The following is a 20,204-nucleotide window of genomic DNA, read 5'->3' as shown; positions in this document are numbered from 1 at the left end:
AAGATTTTTTTTTTTTTAAGATTTTATTTATTTATTCATGAGAGACACAGATAGAGAGGCAGAGACACAGGCTGAGGGAGAAGCAGGCTCCATGCAGGGAGCCCGATGTGGGACTTGATCCTGGGACTCCAGGGTCATGTCCTGGGCCGAAGGCAGGTGCCAAACCGGTGAGCCACCCAGGGATCCCCCAGGGAAGATTTATACTCTCCACAGAGTTTGAGCACTTACCTCTGTTTTTCCCTTTCCTTTTTTTTTTTTTTTTTTAAAGATAGATATCTTTTATATCTTTTTTTTTTTAATTTTTTTTATTTATTTATGATAGTCACACAGAGAGAGAGAGAGAGAGAGAGAGGCAGAGACACAGGCAGAGGGAGAAGCAGGCCCCATGCACCGGGAGCCCGACGTGGGACTCGATCCTGGGTCTCCAGGATCGCGCCCTGGGCCAAAGGCAGGCGCCAAACCGCTGCGCCACCCAGGGATCCCGTTTTTCCCTTTCCTATTCATTATTCAGTTGCCTTCCCTCAGGTCAGAAAAACTCTCATTTCATCCAGGACTGGCTCATCAGTGTCTCCTCTTTGGTGCTTTCCCCTGATGGGTGATGTACAGATATACATAGATACCCACAGCCCTCCCACTGCTTCTTTCACAGGTCCTTTCAGAATGGTTATGTGCCTCCCACCAGAGCCCACTCCTACTATAGCATTTATAAGTTCTAGCAGTGTGAGACATTACTCATTTTTTAGTCAAATGTGAAAGAGAAAGACATATGAATGGCAAGATGCAACAGATCCTTAATGTGCTAGATAAAGCTAAATTACTACATTATGCCATAGGACTACAAACCTTCCAAGTGATGTTCCTGCACATGACTGCCTCACTATTCATTAAAATACTGTAGCAAGCAGGGGCACCCGGGTGGCTCAGTTGGTTAAGCGTCCAGCTTTTGATTTCAGCTCAGGTCATGAGTTTGAGCCCTGTGCTGTTGGGCTCATGCTCAGAGGGGAGTCTGCTTGAGATTCTCTCTCCTTCTCTCTCTCTGCCTCTCCCTCCCAGTAAATAAGTAAATAAATCTTCAAAAAACATATTATAGCAAGCAGCTATAATAACTAAGAGATAGTGCAACCTCTCAATTTCTAAGAGATAATGCAATTGACGCAAAGTCAAAGATTGTCTTTTAATCTTCAAGTTCCTACTTCCCTCATTTTTCTTAGTGCTCACTGCTTGTATCTTCTGAGAGTAAACTGTAAAAGCCAGCAGAAAATTATATTTATTCACATATTTCCCCACATTAACTGATCCCTAAAGTGAATGTGAAATGAAGAAAATATATGTGTAAACCTGTAGGTTACAGAGGAGAAAGCAGGGAGGAGTATTCCCTCCGCAAACCTACCCCACCTGCACTTGCTGCCAGTACAGGAAGGCTGCTAAGCGTAGCAGGGGATGCAGGTCAAGAACAGGTGAGAAGGGGCGACTGCCGGCTTTCTTGTCAATCACACATGCTTCAAATGAAAAGATTAAGAGAGAAAAGTCTAATAAATATACAAATGTCACTTTTCACATCTTAGCAAACTACTTTCTTTCCTCTGTTTCTCATAGACATATCAATCTATGAGGCGTACCCATTTAAAATAATATTTGAGGGACGCCTGGATGGCTCAGCAGTTGAGCATCTGCCTTCAGCTCAGGGCATGATCCCAGAGTCCTGGGATCAAGTCCCATATTGGGCTCCCAGTGAGCAGCCTGCCTCTCCTTCTGCCTGTGTGTCTCTGCCTCTCTCTGTGTCTCTCGTGAATAAATAAAATCTTAAAAAAAATAATATTTGAGTCTGAACAGGGAAGAACCTGGAAAGAAAGAAGTAATTGTCCTTTGAAGCTGTGTAACTGACAAATATATTTGGTAAACAGGAGACTCGAAGAAAATGAAAATAAGGAGTCATGAGATTTTTGCTTAGTTTTCCCTTTCCTCAAATTTAGAATGGAAATGGGGTGGGGGGACAAGGAAGTATGCAGTTAAATACGGCATAGATTATTTCACAAGTGTATAGCTTGTAAATTATGCTGTTACCAGCTGCTCAGGGACTGTGATCTTTAGACATCCATCAGAACAGTGAAAAGGAAAAAAAAATCCATGTTAGAGGAGCAGATAAGCATGTAAGTCCCAGCAGAAACCACACGTGTTAGGTACATGCAGGAGAAAACAACTGGCCTTCTTGAAGAACAGGTTTGCCCACAACTTTAAAAAACAGACTTCCAGGGATCCCTGGGTGGCTCAGCAGTTTAGTGCCTGCCTTCAGCTCAGGGCGTGATCCTGAAGTCCTGGGATCGAGTACCATATCGGGCTCTCTGCATGGAGCCTACTTCTTCCTCTGCCTGTGTCTCTGCCTCTCTCTCTACCTCTCATGAATAAATAAATAAAATCTTTAAAAAACAAAAAACAAAAAAAAGACTTCCCTCTTATATATACAAATCATACTATCTTCTTTCCTAATGAGTATTATCTTGAACAAAAAATAATTTTTGAGGTAAGAAAGATAGAAACCAGAGGATTTCATTCACATTCGTACAGAAATATTTACTTCATAAGACAAAAAACTCAAGATCACGGTACACAGCAGTTATTTATTTAAATACTCGAAAAGGTTGATGATGGAAAAAAATAGGTTTATCATGAGAGTTTATAGTCATTTGATTTATTTTACTATTTAAAAAAGTGCTGCCTCCGGGTTATCCTAGCCAGATATAGAACACTTTATGACACATGCAGCTACGGTAACACACTATAATAGACACGGCCGTTATAGAATGATGTACACTGGGGGAGGAAATTCAATAGTAGTAATGGTGACTGTTTATTTAAACTAAAAACATTGATAATATACAAATCTTTTTTCTCATTTGATTGAAAGGGCTATAAAATCCACATACAGACAAAGGAAGCAACATAATCATTTAGGTAACGCCCCAGCTACCTGCCTTTAACTCACTCCTTCCTTAAAGAAGCACTTCACTCAGCTATGCAACTTCCTAGATTGCACAACAGCTTCAAGGCTGGCCTACCACGAGTGACTGAAAGAGAGGTGTGAGCTGACCATGACTCATCGGTTTCTAAAAAATGGAGAGAAAATGGCAAATTGGGTCTCATGTTCTTTAAAGAACCCAAAGGATCATTCTGAGTAAAATGTGAAATAAATAACTGATTCATGAGTAAATACAATCTCTGAGCTGACTTAGACCCAGGAGAGTGAGCCAACCGAACACTAACAATACCATGTAGAAACATCTAGAAACATCATTTCTAGAATTCAGTTTGGGAGACCATATCTTGCCTGAATATGTACATTATTTACAAAATATTCCCTTTTGGCCTCTGAGATTTAGCCATTTTAGTTTGGCTGATAAGCTCTTTCTTTCCATATGCTAGCCAATACTGCAGTTATAACTATCATTAAAATACTCTTATGCATGAATTACAAATATTAATAAAGTAACTCTGCATGTATAAATATCTCAATATTTCTAGCAGAATTTAAAGCATACATAAATACATAAAAGTATTTGTTTTTGGTAGGGCCAGTATTTTTTTTTTTAATCATCGCTGTTTCAACAATGCTTTGTACATAGCAAAACCCAAAACTGCAAAAACAGTAGCACCAAAACTTGCTCGAAGCCAAAACGTGGAGCTCTTGAGGTCAGCTTGTGTCACGTGCCTGTAGTCAGAAAATATAATTAATGTTTGAAACATGATTAGTATGAAAAATGCCAATTACATTAATAGTCTACTTTTAGGGAAGTATTAGCACACTTGTCAAGCTAATTGCATACAATAACGCTTACCAAAAACATTTATCAATATAGCCACATGTACATTGCTTAGATAATCATTATCTTAAGACATAATGTAGGCATTAATAAAGATGAATGTCTTTACAATTAGCTACTACTTGGGAGATAACAGCTCTAAAATTTTAGACATTTTCTTCACATGGAATGTAGAGAATGTAGACAAATCAACCTACTACTTTTTAATCCCACCACAGTCTTCAACATGAGAGGTGAAACTGAGATCTCACAATTCTGAGAGTTAATTTCATGGAACTTAATATGCAATTTCTTGTCCCCAGGGATTGAAAGCTATCTTGTAAGCAGTTAAGTGACAAGTGACCATACTTTTCTAAGAGCAATGCTTAAAGTCAACTTTGGAAACACTGACCCCCTTAAAAATTTACCAAAAATTTTTTTTAAATCCCAAAGAGGATGGGGAAAATTTACCAGTTTGCATTAATTGGGTTACTGATGATTAAAGAAATAATATTAAAAACAAACAAAACAAAAACCAACCCTGGTATTAGTCAGACAGGCAGTGACAATGGTACCAACTAAAGGACATAATGTAACATGATGGACCGAAAGGTAAATGACAGAAAAGAAGCCATACAATGTATGACAAGAACAGGGACAGCCTGTACCACAAACTGAGTTTGTGAGCATGCTCAGTTAATGACACTGCTAAGCACCCTCAAGAGTCTCAAGTATGACAGCTTACCATAGAGAGGATAACACTTTAAAGCAAAAGTTGGAATATTTTATTCAAGTGTCCCTGAAGTTTTAGTTAAAGGAACATAATTGAGGAAATGTAGAAAACTTATAGAATTAAGAGCTTAAGGAGACTTTCTAGTTCAGGTTATTTTGCAGCTAAAAAACACACAGATCTGAAGCAAAAGTCAGACATCATTAAAAGACCAAGATGCTGACATATGCAAGAGTTAAGAGCCAAGAACATCAATTGTAAGCAATGACTTTGCCTCAGTAATAGTCTAAGAGTGATGATCAGATTAGTTATCACAAAATGCAATCTGCACCCTAGAAACAAGTCTATAATACAAGCCAGAGTGCTCCATGCTTATCACCATGGCAAAACAACACACAGCGCTCCAATATCTTATTCTCCCCAGTTCCTAAAAAAAATAAAAAATAAAAAAATCACTCCTGACGTAAGTATTATTTTATAAAGCGAAGTGATAAAAACACAGGTCCATTCCACCTTGTGAGTTAGTTCCTCCAACAGGCAATGTTTTATTTATTTATTTATTTAAAGTTAGGGAAGAAAATTCTTAGGTTTCGGTTTTTCCAGTTGGAAAAACTCAAAGGCCAACCCACTGGTTGTGGGAAATGTTACCTGGCTTCAAGAAAAAGTGGACCGTGAGATGACTCCATGAAGATGGAATCTTCTACACAGCTGACGGCGTGCACCTGGTGGGTAATACTGCTTTCGTCGTCTGCTAACAGCATGGCACCCCACTCAGCTACCCGGGCTCTTAACCTTTTATACACATGCACACAGTTTGCAGTTCACAGCAGAGCTCACAAAAGAAGGGGACTGAAAATAACATCTCTCAATTAAACATCCCACACATAAATTGAGTTGCCACCCTAATATGATGCATCTCATGCTTTCTATATTTAAAATAAATGTATTCTGTAACAAACTGCCAAACTTCAAAAAAAAAAAAAAATCTATGTGTACTTTTTAAAAACACTCCCATACCAGACAAGAAAACCTATGGCTGTTATATACATTCTCTATATATCCCTTAGAGGCTAGTCCTGGTGGATCTGAAACACTAAATGAAGCCCTTGAAACCAGTACCTAAGCAGTACCTCACAGTATGTGGTGACCACAAATATTCATTAAAAATGAAGCTAACAACTATTAGTTATGACATTTATTGATGCTTCTAATTGCAGACTACCAATAACTGCAAACATATATCTATAAAAAAATTGAGCCCAATGCCCCAAACTCAGGGACTATCATAGATCTATGATGAGAGTTTCAAAGTTTATAACTCCACATCAATAAAGATGCATAGAATTTAAAGTGAGAACATAGGCTAAAAGGGCATTAGAGCTTTTGCTTCAGCTTTGGTCTCTCTGATTTTTATGCATCTTTACTGGTGAAGGACTTTTAAAAGATTTTTTTACATTTATGCTTTAATTTAGGGAAGGGGTTATGATTAAAACTAGCTGTCATCACATTAAAATCAGTCAAAATGATTTCTCATAAATATTTTTCAAGTATGGGAATCAGTTTCACACAGCTCCCTTTGTTGTATTTTAAGAAAGTATTACCATTCATGAATATATTCTGACTTTATTGCTTAGTTTACCTTTACATTTCAAGATAGTGATTACGGTTTTCCCCAAGCTACAGTACAGCCTTCAATAGGCAGAACAGCAGTTCATATTCATATATGAGAAACAATATAGATACATAGTCAAGATACAGCTAGTTTAAATCTTAAGGCAACTTTAACTCCTAAGATATACTTCAATGACTCCATCAATGATATAATGGTTATTTAAGACACTGGTAGACACGGAAAGCGACTTAGAGACCTATTTCATACCGTTAGCGCGTGCATTTACAAGCTGCACTAATCAGGCTCTCTCTATATGAGAAAGCAAATGGATGGCACATTTGTCACTGCTTAGCTGACTGACAACACCTGAATAGAGAACAACGTGATGATCTTAATTGTATTCCATAACTATAAGAACTGAGTCATGTTTGTCATTTCAAGTCTCAAGCTCAAACAGAGCTTTTCATAAAGCTGCTTTCTAGTTCATTTCTAAACTCAAGCAAAAAGAAATTCTGCAATTCAAAAGTATAATTCTTTAAAAATGACTAACATATCTTCTTAGAATAAATTATCTTATGGCATATTTTTTTAGTTTATTATTATTATTATTTTTTACTGTCAGAAAGGTAATATAGGCTCATTATAAGATACAAGGAAAATAAAAGTGGGAAGAAGAAAAATCACCTAGAGTCCTATCACCTAAGGCAACTAATTAAAACTTTGGGTATTTCTTTTTAGACTTTTTCTATGTGTTTCTTACATAGCTGCAAACACAATATGTATAATTTATATAATTTTATATCCTTTAAAAAATTTACTATTATGTAAGGATTTTTTCATAAATTACAGAAACATCATTTTATTTTATTAAAAGATTTATTTGAGAGAGAGAGCAAGCACGAGCAGGTAGAGGGGCAGTGGGAGAAGCAGACTCCCCACTGAGCAGGGAGCCCAATGTGGGGCTTGATCTCAGGACCCTGGATTATGACCTGGACCAAAGGCAGATGCTTAAGTGGCTGAGCCACCCAGGCACCCCCAGAAACATCATTTTAAACAGCTTTATTATATCTCATTCCTCTGTAGGTGACTGTCTCCATTTACTGGTGACTGTAAGTGGTGAATATCCTTCTACAGAAGATTTCTCTCTGTATTTAGTATAGTTTCCTTAAAAGACTTCCGAAAACTGAGTATTAAAGGTCAAAAATGTGTGTGCATGTGTGTATAGAAATTCTTTTAAAAAAAATCTATTGATATACCAGAATCACATTTTCCTTCTCTATGTACAATAATTTAGTTCAGCAGTATCTCTTTTTAGAACATAAGAAATAATGCCTACATACTGGAATATATTCCTTAATTAATGATGTAAAGCTTTGCAGAGCTTCTGAGCTCTTAGGTGGAAAATTCTTCCATATCGGAAATATCCATTTCATAGCTAAGCTTTTCTGCTTAGAAGTGCTAAGGACCCATACATCTATCAGATAACAAGCACCTTTTTTTTTTTTTTTTAAAGTAGGCTCCATGCCCAATGTGGGGCTTGAACTCACAACCTGGAGATCAACAGGCACATGCTCTACCAATTCAGCCAGCCAGTCGGCTGCTATGCTGCTACTGAATACGGCAGAGGGAAGGAAAGGTTTCAAACTTCAGGCAATAAAGACCTAAATTAAGAAGTGTTTGTGTAAACAACCACACAAGGCATATAACAGAGTGACCATAATTCCTATGTATGTACCTTTACACAGAATGCCTTAAAGAAGGCATACAAGATACTTTTGATTCACTCTGTTATTTATGATATATATAAAAATAGGAGTTAAAATTTTTGTTGGTTCAATGTATTTGAGCAATAATAGGAGGAATGGTATCAGTTGCAATATTTAGAAACAAAATAATCAAATTCTAAAGGGCTCAGTGGAATTAAGCTATTCCCAAATAGAGCATTTTTAATATTGTTTTTTATAACGTGTCCCAGGACTTTAGGTCTGGGGTATAAAAACTATATTGCAGAGACCTAAATATCTGCAAAAATTACAATTTAAGGAGGGGGGAACATTCAGAAAGGTCCAGATATCAGTTGCAGACTATGATGAGGAAGAAAGAAAAGTTCAGTGGAGCAGACTCAAGAGCAGAAAGAGCAGTTCCACCCAGGCACTTTTACCAGCCGTCCTATACAACTTTTCAGAAATAAATGTGAATTTCTTAGATTGCATTCTTCTCATCTTACCAAACCCAAATCAGAGGTACACAAAAGTAGGAACATGAATGTTCTTTCTATCCACATATGTATTTCAAGTATGAATTTTTAAGTTAATACTTTGCAACTGCCTATGTAACTATAATGCGTGTAACCTAGTTACTAGGGCTCATAGATAGCACACACAGCTTTTTCCTCGTTGAAATTTCATAGCTCAAGTGGAAAATTATACCGAGGTCACCAAAACTATAGTTAAGTGTTCTGTTTTTAAGTATTTCACTTGCTTTTTAAAAGTCTTCTGGGCCTCCCTGCTGTTATTCCTCTCAATGTTTTCTTGGTGGTTTGTTTTTGCCTGGTGAAGTATCTTATACATTCATTTCTAATAATGATGCCACTATTCTTAATAATAATTTTAATAATGACAGTTCTAATTGAACTAGCAGGCATGAAATCTCTTAATAAGATAGTTCTCAAAATAGATTAAGAAGTCAAAATATAGTATTCAACAAAGATAAGTTACAACACAAATCATATGAAATCATGTTAACTGAGCATGCCTAAATAGTAACATACTTTGGAAAAGGGTGTAAGTGTACATCAATGTCAAGAAATGTTTCACCAAGCATTAGAAGAACCAAAATTATAAATGATCCTAGATATATGGGAAACACATAATATTTATATGTAACCTACTGATACTTAAAGATCAGAGCAGGTAAACTCCACCTTGTGGCAACCTTTAATACTCTAACAAATGGCAAAAATTTAAAATGTATAAGCAAGCAGCAGCTTACTTAAGGAGAATCTATAATATAAACTCTTGTATAATTTTAAGCATAAGACTATGTATCCTAATTAAAAGAAAAACCTTGTAAGGACTTTGATAAAAGGGAACAGAGAAGTTTCATATGAAACTAAAACACAGGACAGACTTTTTTGGATACAACAGTTTACCATAATATTCTAAGAACTCTTAACATTGCCAGAAGACTGTGTTACATTAAGATTTCTAGGTACTTATCCTCTTCTTAAGGCAAACCTATGAAAAGGCAGTTCATTTCAGTGTGACAATAAAATCTTTCTTCAAAAAACGGGTTCTTATTAAGTAACACAGTTTTAAAGTCCATGAAGGAGCAACTTAGGTAATTATTAAAGCAATATGGGCAAATGTCACTAATAAATGGCTTAAAATAAATGCTACATACATGCAATTTAAAAAATGCATTAAAAAATTAAAGAATTCACTGAGAATAATGACTGTCCATCATACCTCTGGGTCACTGTAAATACTCACTGTGAACTATGCAGTTGGTCGCTAAAGTAAAATGCTGCTACTAAACTTAAGAACAAATAATTTATATGGCCGATACAAATAATAAAATGGGATGAGAGAAATCCTAAAACCAAAATACGTACCAAAGAAAATCACACCAAAATAAGAAATTATAAAGTAATTCTGATTAAATTATAGGTTAGGAAAAGTGGGAGGATTACACACAGAAATTAGCTGGGATAGGGACTGAGAGAAGTTAAAAAAAAATGACTAAGTGACACAGACATACAAATTAAAATGAACACCTAAAGGAAAGGACAAATTAAAGTCCACAGCACATTGCAGTACAGTAACATCCTCATGCAAAGTAGGAGTCTTCTGAAGTTGGAATAATAAATACTTGATAACTAAAATCCTGGGTAGTTCAAACCAACAATCCAGCTCACTCTTACATAATCATTTTAACTTTCAGATTCAAAAGGTAATTAAAATTAAAATAAAATCAGAAGGCATATTTTCCCAGTACCATAATTTACACTATTTGAAATGAAAGCATTGCCACAGATTAAAATCATTCTGACCACATTAATCATCTTCCAAATGTATTTAAATTCCAATAATTCGTTATTCATAAATTATTCTAAAGAAAAACATAAATCTGTCCAGATCACAAGGGTGAGATCATAATTACTAAAGTTCCATATCAGATACATAATTTAACACTGATTTCACATCTTGAAATATATATTCAATTACATTAAAAAGAAAAAAACTTTATTACTACTCTCTACTTAAAATATGTAGTGTCAGTAAATAAGCTCAAAAAGGGGGGGGCAATGTTTACTGGTCAAAGACAGACAGCTAGGGAAAAAACGGTTAATTTCAGAAATGAATCTGTGGGAACTGCCTAAATATAATTAGGCTTAAATCCTCTCATGATCAGGTTATTACACTTCCTTTTGTAGCCTGAGGGACTAAGGTTACTGAAAACATAGTATTTAAAGGCAGGTTCAAATCTTCTTCATCTTCAGATTCTGCCCCAGGTCACAGCAGATCCTATCTAAAGCAGGAATTAAGGATTCAAATGAATAAATCACAGGGGCAGGGGGAGGTATAGGGAGACCATTGTCTCAAACATGTACTATCTCTGGAAGTGATTTGCTTCAACAACCAACATGTTTATTACAAGCACACTAAAGAAGGCACTAAATTTGAGACCAAGATGTATGCACCAATATCTGCCTATTAATTTCTTTGCAGGTGTTTAATGAACATTTTGCTTAAATAAAAATTTTAAAACTACTCTTTTACAGTTCTAAGTCAAACACGAGACGTGGCAAGCTTCTAAAACCAAAGACTTAAGGCTTACTGTTGAGTGGGAGACTCCTCCCTAGTGAATTACAGTGAAAAATTCCTAAATGACTTTCACCCAATTAATCAGTCCTTTTTCTGCTTTATAACATTAAGATATCTCTGGCGTGGCGAACCAAGAGTGACCCACCACCAAAGGCTGCCACAACCTGAGAGATAGTAGAGAAAGGAGGTGACCCCATCACCCCACAACCTTTTCAGATTCTTCATGAAAAAGGGAGTAGAATTTGGTTGGTAGGAGGGGGAAAAAAGACATTTTCATTCCTTAGGTGTATGTTTTTCTTTTTTTTGCCTGCAATTTCACAACTCTAGGCCATATCTTAAGACCGAGGTTGCAACCTGGTGGTCTGTAAACATGTTTTGTTCTGAAGAGTACTTTTAAAGATTTAAATTTACTTGCCATTATTTGAATAGCAGGAAATTTCACATAAAAATCCAGATTTAAAAAAAAAAAAAATCTTGATTTCTAGTGTCTCATAGAATCAGAAGACCTGGCAACACTCAGCCTGGACAACAACAAAAGGCCAGGGCTGAGCTGTGGCTGCATCTTTTGGATATGGCCTATCATAGTCCCGACAGTCTCTTACTTCTCATACTTGGGCCACCTTCTTCATTTACATTAACTACTCGGACCCTTAGGTACTTAAGATTTGGGGCTCTACCCCCACCTACCTTACCAACAACCTTTTATAAACAAGGAGAAACTTCAATACAGAACTCCTAAATTTCCACTGTGCTTCTATAAAATTTTGAAACACTACAAGAAATCAAGAAGGAATTCTTTGAAAGGTATGTTGGTTTCCCTCCTTCTCTTTTTTATTCATCCCATTCTTGATTACTAGATGTCAGGGATGTATGCTAACATTACCATCAAATTAGTTCTAGTTTATAAATAGATATGACAAAATATACTGATTTCCCTTCAAAGATCATTGTAGAGTACTTTATTATGAGCAAGCTCATCCATTAATACACACCCAACCCTTTTCATTTGGAAGCAGATTAAATCAACCTAAGAATAAAATTGTCACTAAGATCCAGACAATGAATTCAGTCTGCAATTACGGACACTGAAGATCTTCGAGAACAAATAAAATAGATGTTTTTTGATTAGCAATTATTAGGAACCAAGGTGGGTTCACCAAGAATAAGACACCAAATAGATGTCACTTCCTATTTAGATAAAATTACTGCATTGGTAGATCAGAGGACTGTGTTAGAAAATACATATTGATTTCAAAAAAGCCCTCTATGAAATATCTTGTAAGATAATAAGATATAAAATATGGACTGGATAATAATATTCTTAATTTACAGAATAATCTTTCCCCAAGAATTTTAAACATGTGTCATTGGGAAAAGAGTTCTCCAATGGAATACTTTAGGGCTTGCTGGCTTTGGCTCCCCCTCTCTCTCCAATCTTTGGGTATTCAACATTATTTTTTATCAATATCTTGAAAGATAAAGAAGACATATCTACCAAGTTTGCAAGTAACACAATGCCAAGAGAGATATATAATGGGACAAATGACAGAAATAATGTTTGAAATGACTGAGCTAGAACAAATGGATCAAAAAGAAGAATATGACATTTAATAGAGATACATATGTATCTGTGTTTATATTCAAAGAGTCAACTAAAAATGTCAAGTACACAATTAGAGAGGAGGGGACACTGCCTTAATAGTACTTCATATGAAAAAAGATCTGATTTCAATGAGCCCCAAGATTCATATGCATCAACAGTGGGATGGGCTGCTAAAAAAGTTAATTCATGCAGCAGACAGGTGCTGTCCTAACTGTGGAACATGACTACCCACTGTTCTGGACTAGCCCCATCACACCTAGAGCACTGCTCTCCATTCTCAGTGGCACCTCTTTTAAGAGGAACTCTGAAAACCAAAAGGGCTTTCACAGGTGCGGACAATCAGGACTGGTGAGGTCACTAAACCATCTAATTTAAGAAAAGGCTGAAAGAAATGGGGATGTTCTACCTGGAGAAGAGAAAATTAGGGGAGACATGATGGCCGTCTTCAAATGTCTGATGGATTGCTATGTTGAAGAGGGAGTAGAATAGTCGTATGTTGTTCTAAAGGGCAGAACTAAAACTAAAGGAGAGAAAGTTATAGGGAAATCATTTTAGTTAAAAAATAAAAATAAAGAGCAAAGGTAAAAGCAAAAACCCTCTCCAATGAGGAAAGCCATCAGCAGGTAAACAGTACTCTCCACAGGAAGGCTTTTAGGAAGGCATTCTAATGGGAGGTTAGGCCAGATGCATTCTGGAATCTCTTCCAACTCTACCATTTCTAACACTGGAGCTCTTGAATGTTGTTTGGTTTGAACTAGCCTTGCATTTTCCCAGATAGTCATCATGAGCAAATCTGTGTTACTACTTTGTAAGGTGCCGTTCAAAGGACAGAGGCAGAACTTTACCACCAAATTAGTGTGGCAGTCCCTTCAAAGCAGTCACCTGAGATGGCTGCATTCTTATTCCAGAGCTGCTAGTGCTCAAAACGTCATCAAATCTCTTTTTAGAATGCCTTCAAAATCAGTTTTTGACCCACATTAAATAAAGTCTCACTGTTTCATAGCCACAACTACTACTCTTCCTGGTGGACACAAACTATCCTTTTATTTGGTACCGTTGGAGCCTTGCCTTCAGTGAGAGTCCAATGGTAAGCAAAAATGGACCCATTTCTAACCAAAATTGATTAAGCTTGAAGATCTGTCTTAATCAAGCCCAGCTCCCAATGACATCTGAATGTTAATTTCAAAACACTCATTCATCTTTAGACACAATTTACAGTAGATACAAATTAATAGTACATAGGCTCTTAAATGCTCACAAAATGTAAATCTGAATAATGTAAGCATGACCAGAATAAGAATATAACCTTCCAAGTTCTTTGCTTTGAGGGAATGTAAATATCCTACTTTTTGTTTGTTTATTTTTCTTCCCTTTCTAAAAACCGTATTACTTTCTAAGCATATTTCATGTTTTGGGCTTGATTATAAAGACCTCAAAAATTAGTACTACAGATCTTTTCTTTCCCACATTCCTTTGAATCCTCAAAGTTGGCTGTGATTCTCATTTCCAGAAGTCATGCTCTTCAAATTTCTGTACTGACAATACAGAAATTTTTCAAACCTAAGATACTGCTGGCATTAGTATGGTTTTAGTTAAGTATATTAGTTGAATGTAAGCTGAGTACAGTTTAACATTTGGGATCAATGTGCCTTTTCCTTACTACAAAAGTCCTAGTCTATTTCTATAACTCTCAACCAAAAGATGTTAATCTCCCTACACAAACTATCCTGTAATATGAACAATACTTTAGCTTCCTTCATGAAAAAGAAATCCAAAATCTTATTTTATAGTCCCCTAAAAACATCGTCACCATGGTGAGAATTTTAGTAGAAGTTAGTTGGGCATCAGTTGGTTTGTGGTCTTTGTAGTATCTGTATAATAAATAGTTATCCACTTTTTTCTTTGGTATTTTAACAGAATGCCTGGTACCCAGTAAATAAAGTTAAGAACCTGTTAAGAACTGCAGTGAAGATTTTGTTCTTTACAGATTGCAGCAAGTCTGAGTTGAGGAAGTTCTGACAGATGCAAAATGTACACCTGTTGCAGGTGCACATACAGCGTAACCGGGCATGGCTGCGAAAACACACAGAAGGACAGGAGTTGAGTTCTTACTTGCAAATATGGCACAAGTTAGGGTGTGCCAACTTAAAAAAAAAGATTTAGGCATAAGCAACACTAAGGAAAAAAGGACAGTGTGGGGCATGCTAAAGTTGTGCAGAATTCCACATTTACCAAAAATATAATAAACAGTAATAGCTCCCTCCTCCCTCCCTATAGAAAACCTAAGGAAAATTAACTAATACTCTTGCTTTTTTTGGAGGGGGGATGGAATTATTATTACAAGAGCTTTAGTGGAATAAGTATGCACAGCAATAGATGGCACCCTCATGTAAATTAATAAAAAGAAAAACTGAGTAAGCCAGAGCACCCACCAAAGGACAAAGTTTGCTAGCATTTAAATAACCATTCCCTCCTCCCTCAGCATACACACATGCCTGAAAACCAGGAAGGAGAAGAGTGACAAATACACAAAAGAGCCAAAAGACGAGTATATTCAACCCTGAGGAGATATGAACAACATCGTCTTTAATTCATCAAGCACCCAGGCTCCCAAAGGAAATCAAAGTGCTTCATAAATTTCCACTTGAACGAAATATAGGGTTGATTTCATCTGCTACTAAAACACAGCAGCTAAGTACGACAGTATGAAACTCTGGGTAAGGATATAAAAATCAACAATGGGTCCAATTAATATTAGATATGAAATTTAGGAGGCTTTCTGACTCCTTTCTGGTTGAGTGGAGTTGTACTAGTTGGTACAGGCACATGGGGCAATCTATTTCACCTCCATCCTAACAACCAAAATAGGGAGGTCTCCAGTGACTGGTCAGTGGTCAGAGCCACTCAGACATACAAAGCCATCACACCACCCTGAAGAAGTACTGGCGCAGAACCCATTCAGAAGAGCGCCACCTGATGAATCAATGCCATCACTTCTTGTAACACCTGAACATTTTTTAAAGGCTTCTCAGTCAAAGGACTGGCCCAATCTGACTTAGCTTAGCTTGTGAGATCTGATGAGACCACATCACACGGTGGCATGGTTGTGGAGATTAGCAGCATCCCAATAATGCCTAATTCTCAACATGAAGAAAAATGAGAATTAATTTTTTAAACTCTCATAGACTCAAGACATTCCTTTTTAAAACTTGATTTGTGATGATGAACATACCAATGCTACTAAGTTGCTGCCAGCTGTCATACTGGAATCCATCTGTTATTTTATCAATTCAACCTGACTCTTCAACATACACAGGCTCCACCCACCAAAAAGGAGAGATGCAAAGTATGCTTAGCAACAGGGAGATGCTTCATGAGAAGTAGTTTGGGATTAACCATATAAGCAAGTGTCCCTGTATGTACATTTATCATATACACACACATACACACACAAATTGCAGTAAAATGTCTTAAAGATGCAGATCTGAAAACACAGTTACGATTATCTATAAGATTAAAATAGTGCATTTACACAGTAAAAAATAAAAAAACCTAAAAACACAAAAACAAAAAACCACTGTAATATACAGTTAGGCAGTAAGCCTGACCAAGCAGTGCGTTTCTGGATAATTACTAAATGTTAATTATGGCAAGAAAGGAGATCTGGTCATCTATAAGAAAATGCCAACAAAATCCCACAGAAGCCATAAAGAAAAAGTAACTTACAAAGCAGTTTTTAGAAAGACCCAGATTTTTCTCAAATTCTCTATTCTATCAGTGTTGCCCATGTCTCGGGAGAGTCTGTCTCTGTAATGATCCTCTCTGTAGATAACATACATGAGACTTTTAAAGCAAAGGTAAAACACAAATAAGGTTTTGTTTATCTTATAGTAATAGGAATGACTTGTCTTCCAATACAAATAGAATTTCAAGGGTTTGCTGCCTTTTTAAAAAAAGTATTAGTTAACAGAATAGCAGTAAAGTTAACTCTGATTTAAAGAATCTGCGCAAATTAACACCTTTCTGAAAGACTTCAGTTTGTAGCCATGTTTGGTTATTACTCTATTTTATACCAGTTTTCATAAGAAGAAAAATAATTTAGAGACTTAATTAATAATAAAGAGATTAAGCTAAAGTCCTGAGAAACGCACTGCCTGAAAAACTATCTTGTTACAAAACAGAGTTATATACACACAGTACTTGAGGAGAATGCCATTAAGAACCATGCAATTCTAAAGCAGTTAGTAAGCTATGAAAATGTCCACAGTTATGTGCTTATGTATATGCATGTATAGATATACAATAAATGTACATAAAATTCATGGCTCACAACACTTAATGTAAAACATTTATATAGTAGGAATTCCAATTACAACTACTGTTTACAGCACTTAAAAAAGACATTATATTCTCAACTCAAACATACCTATAATTTAAACATAAATTCATAAAGTATTTTAGAATCTTCTACATACTCAAGGTCAATAAACAGAAAAATACTAAGATGAATTTTTTGTTCATATGGAAATGTCTTAAAAGTATAGAGTAACATGATGCCAACCCCGTTTTATTGAAATAAGACAATTTTTTTTAAATGCTGTGTCGGGGGTTGAGTTTTATTGTACTATCCTATGAAGATAGTTACAGCCTGCTTACAAATATACAAATACTGTCAGAAGCACTGTTTATGTAATTTTATTATGGCACCCAAACCAAACTCGCATTTAGTCAAATTTGTTCCTTCTCGTTACAAAGTCTCTTTCTGTTGCTGAACAACTTCTACGTGACAAAGGTTCCACCCTTGTGACTGATGGCATGCAACGATATTATGAACCATGCAACATGAAAATGATGGCAGAGCAAGTACTTACGGGTACATGGCCATTGTTGTCAATTTAACAAAGATATCTTTACTGGGTGCATCAGCAGTATTGCAAGTGAAGGCTTGTGGTGGAGGCATTTTGTGTTTCCTGCAGAAATCAGCAGGTGAAATACTATAGTCTTGTTTAACTTCATGTAGGTCTGATTTTGCAGCTATGATTAAGCAAGGTATTCTGCTGTCCATGAAGTGTTGCTATGGAATAAAAACTAAAATCAAAATCTGAAGACAAGTTAAAAAAATTATTAAATTTAATTACATGTGTACTAAAAATTATCTCTTGCAGGGCAAAACATAGCTTCAAGGCAAAAGTAAACTAAGAAACAATGATTGACAGTGGACCAGGGAAGTCTCATAAGACCGGGGCCAATTTTCTAACGCTCTCAACCATACAAACCTACAACTCTTCAGATTCACTACAATTTGAAAAAAATACATCTTTTTTTATTAAAAAAATACCATATTTTGTAGTAAAAAGAAATCCATCTAAATTCCTCTATCCTAAAGCACATTATTTTCATTTTTAAAACCTGTTTCACAATTATATTATTTTTTCACTATTTTCATTTTTCTTATCGTTAGTCTTTATATAATGATAAAAATCATTATATATTTATGTATATATATGTATATATAAAAATCATATATATATGCAATTATATATGTTTCTATAGTTGCAGTCATGCTGGACATAGCCATTTATTTTATTATTTAATTAATTAATTAATTAATTTATTTATTTATTTATTTATTTTATGATAGGCACACAGTGAGAGAGAGAGAGAGGCAGAGACACAGGCAGAGGGAGAAGCAGGCTCCATGCACCGGGAGCCCGACATGGGATTCGATCCCGGGTCTCCAGGATCGTGCCCTGGGCCAAAGGCAGGCGCTAAACCGCTGCGCCACCCAGGGATCCCTGGACATAGCCATTTAAAAATAGAGTACTCAATTTACCATGTTTTCAGAATTTAAAATCATTATTTTTACTTTTTAACTTTTTTTTTTTAAATTCATGAGAGAGACACACACACACACACACACAGATGCAGAGACACAGGCAGAGGGAGAAGCAGTCCCCATGCAGGGAGCCTGATGTGGGACTCGATCCCAGGTCTCCAGGATCACACCTTGGGCTGCAGGCAGTGCTAAACCGCTGCACCACCGGGACTGCCCTAAAATCATTATTTTTAAAAAGATTTTTAAATTCATTTGATAGAGAGCAAGAGCAGGGTGAGGGCAGTGGGAGAGGGAGAAGCAGACTCCCTCTCGAGGGTTCGATCAAGGGCTCGATCTCAGGATCTGAGGATTCAGGGATCAAGACCTGAGCCGAAGGCAGATGCTTAACCAACTGAGCCATCCAGGTGCCCCCAAAATCATTACTTTTAATGGCTGCTTAATATTCCACTGTTATTGTTTTTAACTTAATTTAGTAAATCATCTTCCTATTGTTAGATATCCAAATTATTTCTAGTTCTTTAATTAAAAATAATGCTAGAATAAATTCCTTTGCAACAAATTTTGTAAAGTTTTGTAAAGTTTTTGTAAAGTTTTTTACTCCTATTGGGTCTTGGTGATAATCTCAAAGCAAATGAGGGCTTTTCAAGCCTCTGGTTTTTCCCCTTGCTCTATTATTATTATTATTATTTGTGTAAATGGCAATATATAATCCATGTGCACATCTTTCTTTTTTTTTTTTTTTTTTTAAGATTTTAAGTAATTTCTCACCCAATGTGGGGCCTGAATTCACAACTCCAAGATTAAGAGTCGTGCGCTCCACTAACTGAGCCCATCAGGCACCTCTCCACAAACATTACTAATGGCCAAGAAGACCTTCCATTAATGTAGAGGTTCTTATCTCTAAATGCATACATCAGAGTCACATGTGTAAAAAAAATGTGGGGTTTTTTTGTATGTATGTATGTATTTATTTATTTTTGGAAAAAGTGTTTTTAAAATGTTTAAATCGAACTTCACTTTAATTTTAATTGGACTTTACCACCTCAGAATGAAACTGTAACCTTTAGGGATGGGAACAAACATATGTATTTTTTAAAAGCTCTGCAAGTGATTTTCTTTCTTTTTTTTTTTTTTTGCAAGTGATTTTCTTGAATCCCTTTGGTTAGAAAACATCACATTATACAATTCCATTTAATTCCATATAAAGTTACAGACCAAAAGAACAACAAACCTTAAAAATCCTAGCACAGTATTCAAAGGATTTGGAATTACTGACGTCATATACCAGGCACACAACATCACAAATGATCTCAGCCTCAGTTAGAAATTCCGACTCTGAGATATCATGCAACTTGTAAAAAGAAAAAGATAATAAGAAACATTAATATCATAATATTGATGTTTAATTAAAGTCATGATGTGTTATTACTGCTTGACTTCCAAATAAAGTACTAGTTAAGCATAACTTTTCAGGCTATTTTTAGAGGTGGGAAGTGTAGCTAAACCAGTAGCTTCTGATTCTGTGGACTGAAAATTTGGTAATTAAGGTTTTACAGGAGCAAACATTTAGTCAGTGACTAACGTGTGCCCGGGCAGGCCCTCTACATGCATTCTCTACATAGATAAGATGACAGGCTAAAGAGATTAAGTCAACTGCCTAAGATAACACATATCTAGCAAGTCAACAGACCAAAATTTGAACTCAAATATGATTTCAAGTCTGTTTTCTTTCTATCAGACCACCTTGTCTTCTCACCAATTAAAAAAACAAAACAGAGAAAAAGACTATTTACACTAAGG

General features: G+C 35.9%; 1 protein-coding gene across 15 annotated transcripts in view; it reads right to left on the bottom strand.

The window, feature by feature from the left end:
* Positions 1-2,598: 2,598 nt before the first annotated feature.
* The window catches only part of RHOT1 (ras homolog family member T1), a 63,697-nt gene continuing 46,091 nt past the window's right edge, over positions 2,599-20,204 (bottom strand). For 3 of the 15 annotated variants that reach the window (XM_072779433.1, XM_072779436.1, XM_072779437.1), the window contains exons 17-21: positions 19,636-19,755; positions 17,440-17,642; positions 14,519-14,641; positions 5,176-5,319; positions 2,599-3,706 (exon numbers count right to left, since the gene is read on the bottom strand). In XM_072779433.1, the coding sequence (XP_072635534.1) occupies positions 3,589-3,706; positions 5,176-5,319; positions 14,519-14,641; positions 17,440-17,642; positions 19,636-19,755 (708 nt within the window). In that variant the 3' untranslated portion in view covers positions 2,599-3,588. Of the gene's footprint in view, positions 3,707-4,801; positions 4,955-5,175; positions 5,320-12,974; positions 13,089-14,518; positions 14,642-16,294; positions 16,391-17,439; positions 17,643-19,635; positions 19,756-20,204 lie in introns of those variants that run through there. The other 12 variants (XM_072779443.1, XM_072779434.1, XM_072779442.1 and 9 more) reach the window with 10 other exon arrangements.

Source organism: Canis lupus, chromosome 16, assembly GCF_048164855.1.
Source record: "Canis lupus baileyi chromosome 16, mCanLup2.hap1, whole genome shotgun sequence".
In the NCBI taxonomy this organism is placed as follows: Eukaryota; Metazoa; Chordata; class Mammalia; order Carnivora; family Canidae; genus Canis; species Canis lupus.
Note: the sequence above shows the minus strand (reverse complement) of the source record. Positions and strands in the feature narration are given on the sequence as shown.